The 18793-nt window shown below is 43.6% G+C and overlaps 1 protein-coding gene across 2 annotated transcripts in view; it reads right to left on the reverse strand.

Annotated features, from left to right (window-relative positions):
• AXIN1 (axin 1) overlaps nucleotides 1–18793 on the reverse strand; it is a 1214366-nt gene that overhangs the window by 496510 nt on the left and 699063 nt on the right. For both annotated transcript variants that reach the window (XM_044089473.1, XM_044089474.1), the window contains exon 6: nucleotides 17572–18116. In XM_044089473.1, the coding sequence (XP_043945408.1) occupies nucleotides 17572–18116 (545 nt within the window). The remainder of the gene's footprint in view (nucleotides 1–17571; nucleotides 18117–18793) is intronic.

The raw sequence follows: 18793 nt of genomic DNA on the forward strand, positions 1-18793 counted from the left end.
TCCACCTTCCAAGCCAAAGGAATTTGGACTCTGCAAGAGAACTGTGGAAGTTGCCTGTTCAGAAGGGAGGCAAGAGATTTACTTGAGGAATATGTCACTGATGAACTATACCCTGAAACACATGTCTGTGCAGCATTTATTCGTGAGGGTGTGTGTCCTGGACCTGCTAATAAAATCTGCCAAAAGACTGCCCTCAGAGGGTGTACAGACCGCATGTAAGGTTGACCTGCAGGTTGATGGCTATTTCCCATGCTTGTAGGGCTAACCTGCAAAGAAGGTAAGACTTGGTGTCTCCCCATTTGTTGATGGACCACATGACTGTGGTGTTGTCTGTGTGGACCTTCAAGGGACCAGGGACCCAGGGCATATGGAAGGCTTGATGGGCCAAAATGAGAGCTCACATTTTCTTGATGTTGATGTGATTTGCCCTCTGCTGAGGTGACCAAAGGCCTTGCACCTTCAGGTTGTCTGAAACAGCACCCCACCTCAACTCTGATGCATTCGTGAAGAGTTCTTGAGACAGCTGAGGAGGGTGAAAAGGAACACCAAGGTTGAGGGATAGCTACCAAATCCAACAGAGAAATTCCAGTCTGAGACAAAAGATTAGAGGAATGAAATGATCCACTGGGTGGAGGTGTTGAAGCTACACTGATTTTTAGGTGCCAATGAAACTTCCTCATATGCAGCCTGGCCCAGGAGCATGGGGATACTGAACGTCGTGAACCTCAGAGTTCTGAGAAACTCCCTGGCTGGCAGAGAGGACAGGGGAAGCAGGGACAGAAAATAACTTGTGATGGACAAACCCTTGGGAGCAGGAAGATGCCAGCACAGGAACAGTCTGGAACCTGCAGCCTAGGAAAACATGATCCTGAAATGGAGTCAGCATTGCCTTCTGAAGGTTGATCATGAACCCTCAGACTGTGCAACAGAAGCTGGGTAAAATGAAGATCCCACACCAGTTTGTAAAAGGATGGAGCCTGAAGCAAGAGGTTGTCCAGAAAAGGAAATATCTGAATGCCCTGAAGCTTGCAAAAGGTGACTACAGGGGTTAGACATTTGGTGAACACACTTGGGCTGTTGAAAGCCCAAAGGGCAAAGCAGAGAACTGAAAATGAAGGGAAGAAAAGTACAGTTTTGTACCTACCATAAATGTAGATGTTCGAGTGCTAATACAGCTGCAGTCATAACAGATGGGTTCTCCTGCCGTCAGGCGGGTCCTCGGTCGGCTGAATTCCAAAGTCTAGGTCCGGCGTCGGTTGTCGTCGCTTCTTCCCTGACGTCAGTGCGACAGGGGTATAAAAGAACCAGCCAACGCCATTTTCTTCAGTCTTTCTTGCCCCGGATGTCAGGTGCCCCCAGAAGGAAGGCAATACATAAAATAATGTAATAATGCAATGCAATATAATCAAAAAACAGTAGTTGCAAGCAAATACACCATAAAAGAATACCCCTAGAGGGGAAGGGGGGAGGGAAACCTGGACTGCAGCTGTATTAGCACTCGAACATCTACATTTATGGTAGGTACAAAACTGTACTATGTTCATCGTGCATACAGCTGCAGTCATAACAGATGGGTAGAATCCCAAAGCTAAGAAAGGGGTGGTAGGCACTAGGTGGAGCTAGGAGGAGCCAAAATGCCCTGCAAGACTGCAGTGGCAAAGCCTGCTCTAGACTTGGAGTATAATGGTAGGTTGTAGTGCTTAGAGAAGGTATGCACAGAACTCCAAGTGGCTGCTTCTAAAATATCCTTGGTAGGCACTCCTCTGAGGAAGGCTGCAGAGGTGGCTGTGGCCCTGGTGGAATGAGTTCTAATGCCTGTAGGTACAGTTTTGCCATGAAAGGAATAGCAAAAGCGTATGCAGTGGGCTATCCATTTTGAGATTGTCTGTTTGGATATTGACTTTCCTTGAGCTCCTACCGCATAGGCCACAAAAAGCTGTTCTGATTTTCTGAAAGGCTTTGTTCTGTCCAAATAATAACGCAGTTGTCTGTGGATATCCAAGGAATGCAGTAATCTCTCCCCTTTGTTTTGAGGATTAGGATAAAAAGTAGGTAAATGTATGGCCTGATTTAAAGCTACCCTGGATACCACTTTAGGCATAAAGGACGGGTTGGTACGTAATGAAACTCTGTCCTGATGGAAGATGATGAAAGGCTGGACAGCCATAAAAGCCTGTAGTTCTGAAACTCTACGAGCTGAAGTGATAGCCAGAAGGAAAGCTGTTTTCCAGGACAAATATTGTAAATCTGATGAGGCAGCTGGTTCAAAAGGGGGCAAAGTCAGTTTTTCCAGAATGAAATTAAGATCCCAAGCAGGTATTGGTTGTTTTCTTGGAGGTCTTAAATTCTTAGCCCCTCTGAGGAACTGTCTTAATAGAGGGTGAGAGAATAAAGGTGGATCAGTATTGTATTCTGCAGAAATGGCTGAGGCATGGATTTTGATGGAGGAGAACGAAAGTCCACTGCTTAGCAGTTCTGTCAAATATTGTAGTATTTGAGGTAAATTCAGTTTTCCAGGGCACTGGCCCTTTTTCTCATTCCAAACACAAAAACGTTTCCATTTTGCAGAGTAAGCTTTTCTAGTTGATGGCCTTCTGGCCTCCAAAATGACATCCTGCACCTCCTTGGAGAGCAGGGCCTGCTGTGATGCTAAGGAATCTTCCATGCAGCTAGATTGAGTGTCTTCAGCTGACTGTGAAGAGTTGTGAAGCTGAGCTGAGTCAGAAGAAGAGGCATTAGAGGCAGGGTCCATGGTGGGGAATGCGTCAGGCTCCTTAGTAGTGGGTACCAGTGTTGCCTTGGCCAGTCCGGAGCAATGAGGATCATCTTTGGTCTGTCTGCTCTGGTCTTCATTAGGACTTTGGGCAGCAGAGGAAGAGGTGGGAAGGCATAAACTGTCATTGATGTCCAACTGAAAGAGAGAGCATCCACTCTCCAGGCCTTTGGATGGAAGATCCTTGAGCAGAATTTTGTCAATTGATTTTTGTGGGAGGCAAAGAAATCTATGTCTGGCCTTCCCCATTCTTGGATTATTTCTGTAAAAACATTTGGATGCAACTTCCATTCGTGTGGATCTGTCATGTTCCTGCTTAGGTTGTCTGCCAGCGTGTTTTCACTTGTAGTTCCATTTGTAAGTCCATGGCCATGTTCCAAAGTGACATGGCCAGTCTGCATAGGGGATAAGAATGTGTTCCTCCCCGCTTGTTTATGTACCACATAACTGTGGTGTTGTCTGTTCTTATCAATAGCTGACCTGGTTGTAGAAGGTCCTTGAAGGCTGTAATAGCATTTATCACTGCTAACATTTCTTTTTGATTGATGTGAAGGTGCTTTTCGTTTTGGGTCCATTTGCCCTGAATGCACCGGTCTGTCATGTGCGCCCTCCAGGCGTAGTCCGAGGTGTCTGTTGTGATGACTTGACCTGCTTGAGGCCTGCTGAATGGAAGACCTGAGTTTGTTTGGCATGCTTGAGCCCACCACAGAAATTCCTTTTGCAGACATGGAATTAGTGGTATCATTGTTTCCAAACTGTGGCTGTGTTGAGACCATATGTTTTTTAGGTACCATTGTAGTTTTCTCATATGCAGCTTTGCACATGCGATTAGTAAGATGCAAGGTGCCATGAATCCCAGAGCCTGCAGGATTTTCCTTGCAGTCAGCCTGGTGCAATTTGCCAGTGTTATGAAATATTGAATTAGTTGCCCCTGCTTCTCTGGCGTGAGGTAGGCCATCTGGGTGTTTGTGTCCAAATTGGCACCCAGGAAAATTATCTTCCGAGAGGGTATTAGTCTTGATTTCTCTTTGTTGACTGTGTATCCTAGAGAGTTTAATAACATTATTACATAAGCCAGATGTTTCAGAAGAATGTGCTTACTGTCCGCTTGGATCAGGCAGTCGTCCAAATATGGGTATATTTGTATCCCTTGAAATCTGCAGTAGGCAATTACTGATGCCAGGCATTTCGTGAATACTCTGGGTGCAGTAGATAAACCAAAGGGCAATGCAGAGAATTGATAATGTATTGAACCTGCAAGAAATCTGAGGTATCTTCTGCAATTTTGTCTGATTGGGACATGCAGGTATGCCTCCTTGAGGTCCAATGTTACCAGCCAAGACTCCTTGCCCAGCATGGGAAGAAGTTGCTGTAGAGTGAGCATCTTGAATTTTGGTACGAGTAGGAATGTTTTTAGGATGGAAAGATCCAAAATAGGTCTCCAATCTTTGCCCTTCCTTGGCACCAGAAATAGCCTGGAATAAAAACCTTGACCTTGTTCATGCGTAGGTACCTCTTGAATAGCTTTCATGTTTATTAGATGTGAAATTTGCTTTTGTGCCTCTGCCCTTTGATTGTGTGGCAGGTTTGGCATGCCTTTCATTTTTGGAAGGGTATGACACTGGAATTTGTAGCCTCTGTTTATAATGTTCAGGATCCATTTGTCCTTTGTGACAATATGCCAATTTTTTGAGAATAGTGCCAGCTTTCCTCCTAAGGGGGCTGCCATTTGAGACCTGGTTGGCATGCAAAGGGGAAAGTCATTGGTTTTGCTTTCTGAAAGATTGCGAGTTGTCCTCACCACCTCTTTGTGTAGGAGCTTGCCATTGTCTGCCTCTGTATGAGCCTTGTGTTTGTCCTCTGCCCCTCGGGCGCCTGTATCTGCCTCTTTGGGGTCTGTCTGTGGCAGGAAAGGACCAGTTTTGGAAGGCCAATTTCTACTAAAACGTGGGGGTTGAACCTGCAGAAATTCTTTCACAGTTTGCATTGATTTAGCCTTTTCCTCCATTTTCCGTAATACTTCCTCAGCATTTGCCCCAAATAGTACATCCTTTTGAAGAGGGGCGTCTAGTAATTTAGCTTTGACATGATCAGGCAAGGCTTGTTCCTTGAGCCAGGCATGCCTACGTATGACTGAGCCTGTAACAGCAGCTCTACATGAGGCCTCTAGAGCATCAAAACCACATTGTAAGGTATGTTTACCCACTTGTTCTGCACTATGCATCAAATCCTGCAACTCCTTCATGTCTGGTTGTTCAGGTTGTGACATTTTAATTTTCAATTGAGATAACAGAAACTGTTGGTATTTTAGCATATGAAACTGACAGTTTAAGGCCTTCATGGATAAGGTAGCCGAGGTATATACCTTTTTTCCCCACCTTTCTAAGGATCTGGAATCTCTCTCAGAAGGCAATGGGTTTTTGGCAATGGAGGCCTTAACTCCCTTGGGCCCCTGTGAGATGGTTTCTAGGTCAGCAGCATGGCTTTTGTATAGAAATTGGTGTGAGTCAGGAACCCTGTAGTACCTGTCAGGCTTAACTGGAGCTGGAGGGAGAGAGTCCGGGTTAAGGCAGGCCTCCGAGTAAACATCATCTAGGATGTCCAGGACAGGAGGTATAGCCAGAGGCCTGTGCTGGGGTAACAAAAGAAATTCCCTGAGCCTTTTCTTGGAATCTGAATAATCCTGGCCTTCCCAGTGGAAGTGTTCCCTTAAGGTATGCAGAGTTTCACCAAATGAGTAATCCTCAGGGGGGGATACAGAAGGAATAGATTCCTCTGCATCAGAGTCTTCAAAAGGAGAGTAAGACTGTTCCTGATAATCACAGAGTGCTCTGAAATAATGGAGCCCTGATCAGAGGAGGGGGAATCTTCCTCCACTCTGGGTCTTTTGTCCGGAGGTGGCTGAGAACCTTTGATTAGAGTAATTAAATCCTCAGCCATTTTAAGCATCTGTTTCTTAGGCATGGGGCCTGGAGATGGGCCCTGTGTAGCTGGTCTCTTAGGGTGCATGGTAGCTTTAGACTTGGTGAAAGCCTTGATGGAGAAAGAAGAGGAAGGTCTGAAGACACCTTGAGTGGAGGTGGACCTGTCCACATTCTGTGTTTCAATGCCAAGCGTGGCTTCGGTATCTGTAGTCAGGGTGTGGGCCAAGGAGTCTGCGACCTCGGGTACAGGAGACACCGCCAATGATGTGTCGTCGGTAATCAGGGGCTGCGTAGGTGCCTCGCTGAGAACCGGACCAAGTGTAGTCGGCTTTGGCGTGGTGTCGGTAGAGGCCGCGGACCTCGAGTGTCGGCCCTTGTCTTTGCATTTTTTAGACAAAACCGGAGTCGGAGTATCTGACGACATAGTATAGTTAAATGCTTTCCCAAAATAATGCTGGGTGAACTCCGCCCGATGCTTAATAGTGCGTTTGTTGAATGTAGCACAAAAACGACAGACCGAGACGTCGTGGTCTAGGCCTAAACAAGGTATACAGAGGGAATGGAAATCCTTATGCGGTATTTGCTTCCCACAAGAAATACAATTATTAACTTTGTCTGACATCGGTCTGAGGCAAGAAAAAGTTTCCCCAACGGGCTACTTAGCTTTTAAGAAGACTTCGGTTCCACATTTTTTTGTAATCTCAGGAGCTGGCCGACCGGCACTTGCGAACTGCTTCTGCTTCGGGCACCGCGCGGCAAAAAAGACTGAAGAAAATGGCGTCAGCTGGTTCTTTTATACCCCTGTCACACTGACGCCAGGGAAGAAGCGACGACAACCGACGCCGGACCTAGACTTTGGAATTCGGCCGACCAAGGACCCGCCTGACGGCAGGAGAACCCATCTGTTATGACTGCAGCTGTATGCACGATGAACATCAGAGAAAAGCAAATATTTCCTGAATAGAGGGTGGACAGGAATGTGCAGGCAAGTGTTCTTCAGATCTACGGAAACCAGAAAGGTTTGGGGGAGCAGAGGAAACAGTCTGGAGAGAGAGCATTCGGAAGGAAGGCACTAGGAGAAAAGTGCTTAGAAAGGAAAGATTCAGACAGGTCTTCTAAGAGCCTTCTTTCCTTGGGATCAGAAACATCCTGGAATAAAATCCCAAGTCCCTGTCTGTCTGTGGAACCAGGTGAATGGTACCTTGGTTCAGTAGACCTTGCAATATCATGGTTCCTGAAGATGAGGCCAAAGGAAGGGGAGCCAAACTTGTCGAGGCCAGAATGGGGCAATAAGCATTATTGAGTTCTCCGACCTCTTGGCTTTCTTTAGAAACTGGGATATTGTAGGGGATCAAGGAATTCTGGAAAAGGAGGGAAGGGCCTTTCAGATCATAAAGTAGCCCTGCATGATGACTAAGAGAACCTAGGTGTCTGCCAAACCAGGAGAGAAAGTCTGAGGGACAAGGAAACCTGGCCGAGAGGAAGGAAGGGTAGATAGTCTGATGGCTGCAGACTTGTTAGGAATGGACTGCTTGCTTCTGGGGTCTGGGCATCTGAGTAGGCCTATCAGAAAAAAATTATTCTGGAAGTCTCCTTACCTTTAGAAGGCTGTCTAGGTAGCCTATGCACATAACCAGTCTTACTAGGATAGTTCCTCTGAAACTTGGGAATAGGGAAGACAAAAAAGTTATGTCTTACCATAACATTCCATCTGTGTTGTCGATCTTCACTAATCCTTGACTGTGGGCTTGGGTTCCAAGCTTTGGAACCGACTCGGTCGTTTACTTCAGCATGCGCCTCCCAAACTCCCGAGCCAGGTTTTTACCCATAATGCTCCTCTCAAAATTACCTCAGCTTGAATTTGCCTAAATTTGTGACAGACATATAGGTAATAGGAAGAAGAGACCAGATATGTGTCTGTAATAAGAAGCCAGTCCTGAAGAATTCGATCCACTATGAGTCTCTGGATTGGGGGGGGGGGGGGGTGTCAAGGATTAGTGAAGATCGACAACACAGATGGAACGTTATGGTAAGGCATAACTTCTTTACCTGATGTTGTCAATCTTCATGTAATCCTTGACTGTGGGACAGTGTCCCCAGCTTCGTGAATCTTGGGAGGTCTCACGGAAGAATATTCCTGAGCACCACCGAACCAAATGATGCCCATCCCCTGGAGACCTGAACAAGTTTGTAATGAGTGATAAAGGTATGAGGCGAAGCTCAAGTAGCTGCTGCACTAATGTCATCTAAAGAAGCCCTGGAATGAAAAACTGTGGAAGCTGCAACCACTCTAGTTGAATAAGCTTTGACAGGGTATGAAGGATGGAGCCCTTTTGATTACAAATAAATACAATACAGTCTCTAAGCCAGTTTGCCAAGGTAACCTTCGAAACTGGACTGCCTAAAGAAAGAGAAGAAAAGGACACAAACGACTGATCAGATTTTCTGAAGTCTTGTTCTGTGAAGGTGAAAACGTAACTGTCTGTGAATGTCTAATAAATGTAGGGAGTACTCCCTTTTGTTAGAAAAATCAGGGAAAAAGAGTGGAAGCTGAAGTGTCTGACTGATATCAGAATCTGAGACTACGTTTGGTAAAAAGGAAGGATTAGTCCTTAGGGAAACTGTATCCTTGTGAAAATTATATAGGGTGGTTTGAAGGATAAAGCCTGGAGTTCAGATACCCTTCTTGTGGACGAGCTACTAAATTTATTAAAGTTTTCCATGACAGAAACTTTAAGTCACAGGTAGATGAAGGTTCAAAACGGGGCAAAGTAAAGGACTGAAGAAACAGCGATAGATCCCAGGGACTAATAGGTTCTTTAAAACGGGGTCTTAACATTAGAACTCCCTTTCAAAGGCTTTACAAAATTTGTGAGACATCGGGGATGATCCTTCAAACACTATGTGGAAGTCTAAGATTGCCACTAGATGAACTTTAATTGTTTAGGATGAAGAACCAGATTGATAGAGAGCAGCTAAGAAGTCCAAAACTTTATGAACTGGAGTCATATAAGGGTCAAGTTCGTTTATATGGGCCCAATTTGCAAATTTTTCCCACTTGCTTTGATACAGTTTCCTAGTTGAAGGTTTGTGAAGGGCTACAATAATCTGGCAGACAGGAGAGGAAAGGGATGCATTCCTGGCAATCATGGGAATTGGAGAAGCCAAGCTTTGAGATTGAGATGATGAAGGTTCGGATGAACCAAGCCCTTCGGATGGGACAGCAGGTCCAGAGCTGGGTTCAGTATCCATGGTTCCTGAAGATGAGGCCAAAGGAAGGGGAGCCAAACTTGTCGAGGCTAGAATGGGGCAATGGGCATTATTGAGTTCTCCGACCTCTTGGCTTTCTTTAGAAACTGGGATATCAAAGGAGCTGGTGGAAAGACACAGAGGAGACCAGGGGGCCAATTGTGGAGAACAGTGCCTTTGGGTGACTCCTCCAGGGAAGGGGGGATTAGGGCAAAGTAACTGCTGCACTTGTTGTTTAGGGGGGATGCAAAGCGATTGCAGTAAGGTTGGTCCCAGTGACGACAAATCTCTTTCGTCACCACAGGATTGAGAGACCACTCATGAGGCATAAGGATGGCTCTGCTCAGTTTGTCCGCTATCACAGTGGAGCTCCCCGGAATATACATTGCTGTGAGAAAGCAGTTGGAAGAAATCACCCATTGCCACACTCTGAGGGCTTTCTCGACACAGTGGGCAAGGCTTGGTGCCCCCCTTGTTTGTTGATGCACCAAACTACTGACATGTTGTCTGTTTGAATTGCTACTGTCCTCAGAGGAAAGACATCTTGGAATGCTTGCAATGCTAACAGCACTGCCCTCATCTCTACAACACTGACGTGCAAGTTGGCCTGTAGTTGGGACATCATGCCTTAGACTGTCCTTCCCAGATAATACCCCCCCAATCTGGGAAGCATCCATGCTCACTATGGCTTGGGGTTGTGGAAGAACGAAAGGCTGTCCCAAGAGAATCTGATCAGAATGGCGCCACCATGAAAGATCCTGTTTGCAGCAATTGGTAATCACAATTTGGTACGACATTGGCTGATGTATCACAGACCACTGGGAGGCAAGTAACCATTGTAATATTCGCATGTGGTACCTTGCTAAGGGGAGAAGAGTGATTGCAGCTGTCATTGAGCCCAATGCTTGTAGAATTAATCTGGCTGGAACCCTTCTGTTTTGGGCAATTTGTCTGACCTGGGATCTGACTCGTTGTAGTCTTTCTAGTGGAAGTGAAGTAATTCCTGAAACAGTGTCCAACCAGGCTCCGATGAACTCTGTTGGGAGGCTATAAATCTGACTTTTTGTAATTTATTGTGATGCCTAGAGATGCACAGTGCAATCTCTTGCCCATTCTGATGCTTGAAGGTAGCGATGAGGAGCCAGTCATTGAGGTATGGAAAAACTCGAAACCCTTGTAGTCTGAGATTTGCTGCAGCCACTGCCATGCACATGCTGAACACCCTGGGATCTGAGGTGAGTCCAAAGGGCAGTGCTCTGAATTGGAAATGACTGCCTCCCAGCTGGAAGCACAGGAACCTCCTGGAACGTTTGTCTATTTTTATGTGGTAATACGCATCCTGGAGTTTTATTTTTAGAGCATATTAAATCGCCTTTTTTCAAGAATGGAAGTTTTGACTGTGCTGAAACCATCCGGAGTTTGGTTTGCTGAATTGCCTTGTTGAACTGGTTGAGATCCAAAATGGGTCTCCAGTCCCGTTTCTTTGGGCACTAAAAAGAACCTTGAGTCAAACCCAGATCCTCTTTGGTCTGGTGGGACTTTTTGGATGACTCTCTTGTCTAGCAGTTTTTGAATTTCTGCTACTGCTGCTTCCCTGTGATTGGGTGGAACATCCAGGAGTCTTTTCTGGGTTTCTCAGGGAATAAAGATACTGGGATTTTGTAACCTCTGGATATTATTCTCTGCACCCATTTGTCCGAAGTTATTAGTGCGAGATGGGCTGGTGCATAGAAAGTCATCCACTGACTGCCTCCAGAAGAGGGCAATCGGGCCTCCCTTCAGGGATGCTGGCAGAAGTCCCAGAGAAGGAATCTCTGAACCCCTGATTTTGTGGGCCACTTCTGCCTCTGGGATGGCGTCTTCCATTACTTCCCTCTCTGCCTGGGGGTAAATCTTTGCCATGAAAATCCTGGAAAGGCCCTTTGGATTTTTTAAACCATAGTCTCCCACTTCTCTGGTTCCTAGAGTAAGCCCTATGAGGAGTGGAGAGTTGTACACCTACAGCAGCCAGAGTTTACCCATGTTTTTCACATCTGGCAAGTGCTCCTTTAACTGTTGGGCTAAATAGAGATGATCCGTCAAATGGAGTGCTGACGAATGATGCTTTAAATGGCTCTGCAAAGTCACACACACACATCTAGGAGTGCCTTCTAATGGCTATGCCTGTACCCGCCCGCTCTAGTCGTCCCTTCAACTGCGTGAGCAATGAGCTGCATGGAGGCATTAGAAATCACTTACAGGTTTGCTAGCTGTGAGGTAACCTTGTCACGCACCTGTTCAGCCACTGCTCCCGAGACGGTATCTAACAGCTCCTTGATCAGATCCCTCTGCAACCTCGTAAAATATGCCATGTAATTCAGGGACCTGAGAACAAAGGTTGCTGAAGTGTAAACATGCTTCCCAAACCTATCCATAGTCCTAGACTCTCTGTTAGGTGGATGGATAGTGGGACTTTCCTCAGCAAGTTCCTTCTTAGTGGTTGCCGCCATCACCATGGCATCAATGGGCATGCCTTTTGATCAGTGTTATTTGTCTTTATGGGCTGAGATGCAATCAGGTCTTTTGGGGGATAGACTAGATGGAGTCGGGCGTCTTCCGTGCCCACTGAGTGATGAGTTTAATGAGATCGTCAGTGGGGGGGAGAGATCTAAGAAGTAGATGGCTGGGCTTGAATTCCTCCAGGTATACAGACTCCTCAGAAGAAGGCTGGAGGGTAGACCACCCACTCCTCTGTTTCAGGATTTCCAGGATGTCTCCAAAGGAAACATCATCAGGATTTGACCCGGCAGAATCTTCCCCCTCATCAAAGTCAGTATCTTCGGTGAAAGACTCCTCCGGGGGAGTCCAAGTGCTTACGCTTGCACTTTTTCTTTGCAGGTACTTCCTCGGGAGATGCTCTGGGGAAGTATCCGAAGAAGAAACCGCCAAGGTGGGTTTTTCCTGGAGGATTTTTGCCCTCCGTCCAGGGAATGAGACTGATGTTAGCTCTGGTCGAGGAGATGTGGAGATCTGTCCCGAAAGGGAGGTCAACGACTGAGTCCCCAATGGACAAGGCCTTCTCCATGATTCAAAATGCCTGCCCACCGGTAGAAGGATGGAAGCCCGGAAACAAAAAAAGACTCCTTTGGACCAGAGGTCCCACCCCGCTCCGAGGAGGCGACCCCCGAACCTGAAGCCTGAGTTGATCCTACATAGGCTAAAGCACCAAGGGTGATGGAAGACTCTGAAGCTAAAGAAGCCGATCCATACACCTTGGACCCGACCAAAAAGTCTCGACTCCGGGAGACTTCTGGTGCCGAAGGGCCAGAGGAATTCAAGGCTGCTCTTGGTACCAGAGACGAAGTTGCTAGCAGAACCAAGGGCTCCAAAGCCTCGATTGTGGTTGGAGGAGGAATAGGTGGTGTCGTAGCAGGAGGAGTTCCAATGCCAGTGAGAAGCTGATCCACCAGTCTCATAATGTCAGTCTCAGAGAGACTCTTAGTGGATCGAATGTCACTGATGGAGACCCAGGGGGCCTCACAGTGATGAAGGGGCTAAGAGGTCTGTCTTTATGTGGATCAACAGAGGGTGAGCATATCGACTTTGGTACCAAAATAAATTGTGGTTGCTCCGGTACCGATTTGTCTGTTGGAACCAAGGAATCCAATGTCGGCTCTGCAGATATGGATGGTTTAGAGTAAAGTCCTGTCTTCAGTTCTGAGGAAGTGGTTGGTACCAAAGAATGCTTTGAAACCTTTGTTGTCAGTTCCGAAATGGTTGGAGCCGAAGAAGGGCATTTTCTAAATGAAGGTGAAAATGAAGATGATGAACTGGCCTTTTCAAAGTCACTCTTTAAAAGGCCTTTCAAATAAGTTTATTTTTCATTCCATGAGAGTTCTCGTAGAAAAGGCACAACATATAGAGCACCTCTCCTGTAAATGAACCTTTACAAGACAATATATATATATATATATATATATATATATATATATATATATATTGGACATCTTGCCCTGTCACTTAAGACACCTATTAAAGCCTGAGGTGCCTTTAGAAGATTTAACTGGTGACTCAGATTTTTCAGCCATCATGAAAAAGAAACAAACAATCCGTCACTCACTCACAGATATAACTACTGTTTTTTTTTTTTTTTAAACAAGAGATAGAAGGAAAAAATACCAACTATGGTAAGTAGAATATCCTAGAACGGTAAGAAAGGAGTACCAACAATGGTACTTTGACAGAAAAAACTACTGGGGTAAATAGAAGAAAAGGAGATGATAAAGGCACACACATGGGAAACAGAAATGAGAGGAGCGGATATAGAAGAAATATCCGCGGAAATGCACATCTTTTTACCAATCCTCTCCAAAGCTCTATTGTCCGTACCGGAAGGAAGGAGCTTGAAAGAAGGTAACAACCTAGAAGGCTTATCCACAGAAACCAAAATCACTGCAGGATCAGTGGAAAGGCATTTATACAGAAGCTTTCATGCACCCAGCACCTTACAGAACCTATCAGGTTTCTTAGGAGCTGGAGGCTGAGAATCTGGCATCAGGGAAGCAGCAGCAAATGTATATAACAGAGCACCCAACACAGAAGGTACAGCTGAAGGTTCAGGAGTCTGTAACAACTCATAATACCTCTTCTGGACATCCAAAACTTGGAAGCAATCCTATTTAAAATGCTCCATCATGCACAGGACAGTGTCATCAAAGAAAAGTTTCTCCAAAGAAGAATCGGGACTGACAGATTCCTCCTCCTCAAACCCATAATCCAAAGTTGAAGGCAAGTATGAGGAAAAGCCAAGGAAACAGCCTGCGAATCAGAATCCCCATCCGAACAGTCCAGATCCTAGCTCTCTTAAGGCTAGCGGACAAAGGAGTAGCAGGAACCAAAGACCCCCTTGAGGAGGCTTCAATGCCATCAAGGCATTGAACAGGCCTTGAATAAAGCCCTGCTATAACCTCTATGGATCCCTAGGTGCAGACACCACATGTTTTTTTCATAGGGACATCCTCTCTAACAAAACATGGAGTTCGAACCACTGGCTGTATTCAATTAAGGTACCTGGCACCTCTTCCTGTACAATGATCTGAGGAGTCCCCCTCGGCCCCTCAGAAATAATCAGCCATGGTTCCCACTCAGCGTCCACATCAGATGTTTGCAAAAACTCTGAGGACGTGCAAGAAGCAGGTTCCAGGCCAGCCTCCGAGAATGTTGTGGCAGATGAAACAGAAGGTAACACCAGGCTGTCCTTTGGGTTCTTACTCACTTCAAGAGAGATGTCCGGTAGAGGATTGACAGCAGCAGACTCAGGCCTAGGTTTCTTAGCCTTAAGTGGCAGCTGTACCTTGGGGTGTGTGGATTCTGCTATGGTACCTTGGGCCAAAAGCTTGACACAATGTTTTCCAAGGTAAATGGAAAGTGAAGAAAGGCGACTATGCAAGGTCTTGGAAACAAAAGCATGACAGATGGAACACTGTGTGTGGTTGTGGGATGCACCACAGCAAAACAGGCATCTATCATGGCAGTCTTTATGGGGAATCTGCCTCATACACAGATTTCTCTTTCTTGGATGATGTAACCTAGTAAACAATATAAGGAAAAGAAAACAGAACCCCAACAGGGTACTCATCTGAAAAATGCAGGGTTGGCAGCACCAGCAAAGCGAAAGGCATTCAGACCAATGTACGACTGCATTTAGACTGGCGCCAATGAAGTTCTGACTTGGGAGTGTATGCACATCACCTTTATGCCCTACGGAGATGTGGGGAGCATTCGGCTGACATGTGACACTCCCTAAGTAATAAAGGGTTTGGTATACTGAAAATTATACCAGGTACCACCACAGCTCTTCAATTTGTAATACCATTACTTTGCCATTTAAATATGAAAAAAGGCGCAAAAAAAAACAAAAAAAAAAAAAAAAAACTTTTATTGCAATTCTTTAGCCATATCAAGATTTACCACTAGATGGTAGCATCTACTTACTTAATGCTTCTAGTATCTTGACTTTGTAAGATACGTACATAAATTAGTAATTAAAACCCATAATATAAAACATTACTATGTAATAAAATAATACATTTTTAAAGTTTATATAATAATTTAAAAACTGTGTACATTTCAAGAAACAGTTTCATAATTTGATGATTAAGATATAAATGTTATTAAATCTGCTTAAAAAGTGCTAAAAATGTTATTGAAAACAATATAATTTCAATACAGCGAATTCAGTATGTAATAAAAATGTATGAAGAAAAATGTTTGTTCACTCCAGTATATATGTAGTAATTATTTCTTAACTGTGCATATTCAGTGCTTCAGGGGTCTATCCTTTAAGAAAGGTTTGATAGAGACTCTTTCATTTAAGCCCTTGCCTCTGTCAGATTGCATCCTGATTATCCATTTTGTTTCTTGTCACTCAGTGTGGTTCTTTATATTTCCCAATCTTTTGCTTTTGTTGACCAACTCTATTACCATGAACTTAAATTTGTGACTCAAGTCATGGCCTAATGTGCGTTTGGCTAAAGCATTAGTCTCATCTTCACGGTTGATGGCATAGATATGTTCCCTTACCTTTTCTCTTAGGGTTTGATTAGTCTTACCTATATAATAACTGGTACATTTCACACAGCTAGCTAGATATAGTAAGTCTCTAGAGTTGCAATCTGCATCTGATAATCTAATCTTATTCAGCTGTGTGCCTTCAATCAGGGAAGACCATATTTTAGAAACAATAACATACATACTACAACATCGACTCAGGTAGACAGGCAAGTCACTAATACACAAATAAGATTGAACATACCATATTCAAATAACAACACAGATGTGAATAAAGTCATTACTAAAAATTGGGCTATTTTTGACTACCAACAAAGAGATGTGCACCATTGTTGGCCATCGACCAAGGTATAGTTACAGTAATAGCAAGTCCTTAAAAAGGTTACTATGCTAAGAAGAGACCAAAAAGAGCAGAGTAACATCAGACAGACAAGGAACTTTTCCTTGCAGGAACTGTAACCAATGCTCATATATGTCAGGTTTCAGTAGCGTTATACATCCAGAGAATGGTAGGACATACACTTTCAGGCACTGTGCAGATTGCAACTCTAGAGACTTAATATATCTAGCTAGCTGTGTGAAATGTACCAGTTATTATATAGGTAAGACTAATCAAACCCTAACAGAAAGGGTAAGGGAACATATCTATGCCATCAACCGTGAAGATGAGACTAATGCTTTAGCCAAACGCACATTAGGCCATGACTTGAGTCACAAATTTAAGTTCATGGTAATAGAGTTGGTCAACAAAAGCAAAAGATTGGGAAATATAAAGAACCACACGGAGCGACAAGAAACAAAATGGATAATCAGAATGCAATCTGACAGAGGCAAGGGCTTAAATGAAAGAGTCTCTATCAAACCTTTCTTAAAGGATAGACCCCTGAAGCACTGAATATGCACAGTTAAGAAATAATTACTACATATATACTGGAGTGAACACTTTTCTTCATACATTTTTATTACATACTGAATTCGCTGTATTGAAATTATATTGTTTTCAATAACATTTTTAGCACTTTTTAAGCAGATTTACTAGCATTTATATCTTAATCAAATTATGAAACTGTTTCTTGAAATGTACAATTTTTAAATTAAATGATTATATAAACTTCTTAAAAAATGTATATTTTATTACATAGTAATTTTTTTATATTATGGGTTTTAATTACCAATTTATGTACATCTCTTACAATGTCAAGATACTAGTAACATTAAGTATGTAGATGCTACCATCTAGTGGTAAATCTTGATATGGCTAAAGAATTGCAATAAAAGGTTTTTTTTTTTGTGCCTTTTTTCATATTTAAATGGCAAAGTAATGGTACTGGATATGTCAAGGGTTTGGAAGCAACCCAAAAGTGCTGTTTTTAATTTCTGTTTTGAATAAAAGATTACAAACTGAAGAGCTGTGGTGGTACCTGGCGTATTTTTTCAGGATATTGTTGCATTTGTGCTTACACTGCAGGTACCTTCGCCCCCAAACTGCTTTTGGATTTACTGGTTTGGTATAATGGCTGGAAATTGGATTATCCGTCCAGGAGATCCTGTAGTTAATGAATACTGCAACAGTGACACGGATGGACATCAGTGAAGATGAGCTTTCCTTTACACAGCTACGTGAACAATTAAAGGCTTGATTTAATCAGAACTTGTGTAATAAAATCAGTCAGCACTTCTGACGGTTTACTTTATCTATTGGCAGTCACTACACTGTTAAAATTCCTCAATGATAGTTTACCAAGAAACCAAATATCAGTTCTACAAGTCAACATACATACATGCAGTGTGCTCTTAATCTACTGTTTCTTTAACTTATCAGGCACATAAATAACTATGTGCGGATGTCGAACAGGACATAAATGACATCTGAATTGTCAATTTTATCAAAATGCTGCCATATATATTAACATGCACTGCAGGTAAACAAACAATTAAATCAGGCAGCAGTTTACATACAAGTGCATAATGAGACACTAGCTTTAAGTTCTCTCTCTCACTCATGCATCCAGCTAAAGTAAATTTACTTATTTTTCCACATAAGTAACACAAAATATCTGTTCTCTCCTTACTTACCCATAGTTCAAAGATTCCAAAGGATTTGGAGCCATGCCCATGCTTTCAGCATAATTGCGTGACTTTGTTGCATAGTGATGAGAATCAACATTCCATGAGAAGCTACTTTGTACCCTCTGTGTGGCTTCTGCCTCAATTTGTTCTTTTGGCTTCATCACATTGTGATGATGAATATGGTGGTAAACATGTTTATGATACAAGTTTGTTGATTCTTTTATACTAGATTTTGTGACATGCTTGCCTTGTCCAGGAGGTACTGTCCCTGCCAGTCCTTGAGATTTCCCAATGTGCACACCATCAGGAGAACGTGATTTGGGTGAATGCCGTCCAGTTCCAGGTGACTGACAGCCTGGAGTTTTCATAACACGCTGGACATGCTCATCTAGAATACTTTCTGGGTTTTCCTCATGGGCATCTCGTAACTGTAGTCCACCACACCCCATTTCAGAATATCGAGCATTAAAATGATGCAGGGTTAGAGGAGCAGGCAACTTGTGATTTACATAAGGAACTAAGGAGACATCAGGATCATCACCCTCTTCCTCCTAAAACAGACAGTAAGATATGAAAATTATTTAGGGATTCTTGTAATATTTTCTAAATCTTTGTGGTTGAAGATGTATTCTTCCTATATATAAAAACTCAATAAAACCAATTAAGAATCTGTTAAGATTACCTGATTACATAGCTCCCCTTACTTTCCTTTATTCCACTCCTCCTTAAGTAGCTCTCAAGAGCTACTGTTTTATTTACCACCTTTATGGAATTGGTCTACCGCAGATCCTCCATATCACTATCTTGTCCACCTGCCAAGAACATCATATTTGGCAAACCACTGGAGTACTGTTGTGCTGAAAACACAATGGCCGATAAAGACAATATCTTGTAGCAAGTAAGACAAACAGTTACATAACTGAAAGCACCAGTGCAGAACTTTCTGTCTTGCAGTCTGAAGCTGCAAGCATCACACACTCCCACTGGCCTGCCACTTAACAAAATGATTCGATTTCAAGCCCACTTCTGTTATCTTTCCAGAGATCTGTACAGTAGAAGGTGTCTCGTGCATATATATCCCTAAGCCATATACTTATGAAGCAAAAAAACAAAATGGAGGGAGGCAAAGCATCTAACAAAAGATCTTCTCCCTCATAAATGACTGCATGTTGCTTTGTCCTGTTTTAACAAAAGGTTTAGAAACAGAAAAAATGAGTGTGTCTCAAGA

Source organism: Protopterus annectens, chromosome 12.part0 (genome assembly GCF_019279795.1).
Source record: "Protopterus annectens isolate FY-2018-M chromosome 12.part0, PAN1.0, whole genome shotgun sequence".
Lineage (NCBI taxonomy): Eukaryota > Metazoa > Chordata > Ceratodontiformes > Protopteridae > Protopterus > Protopterus annectens.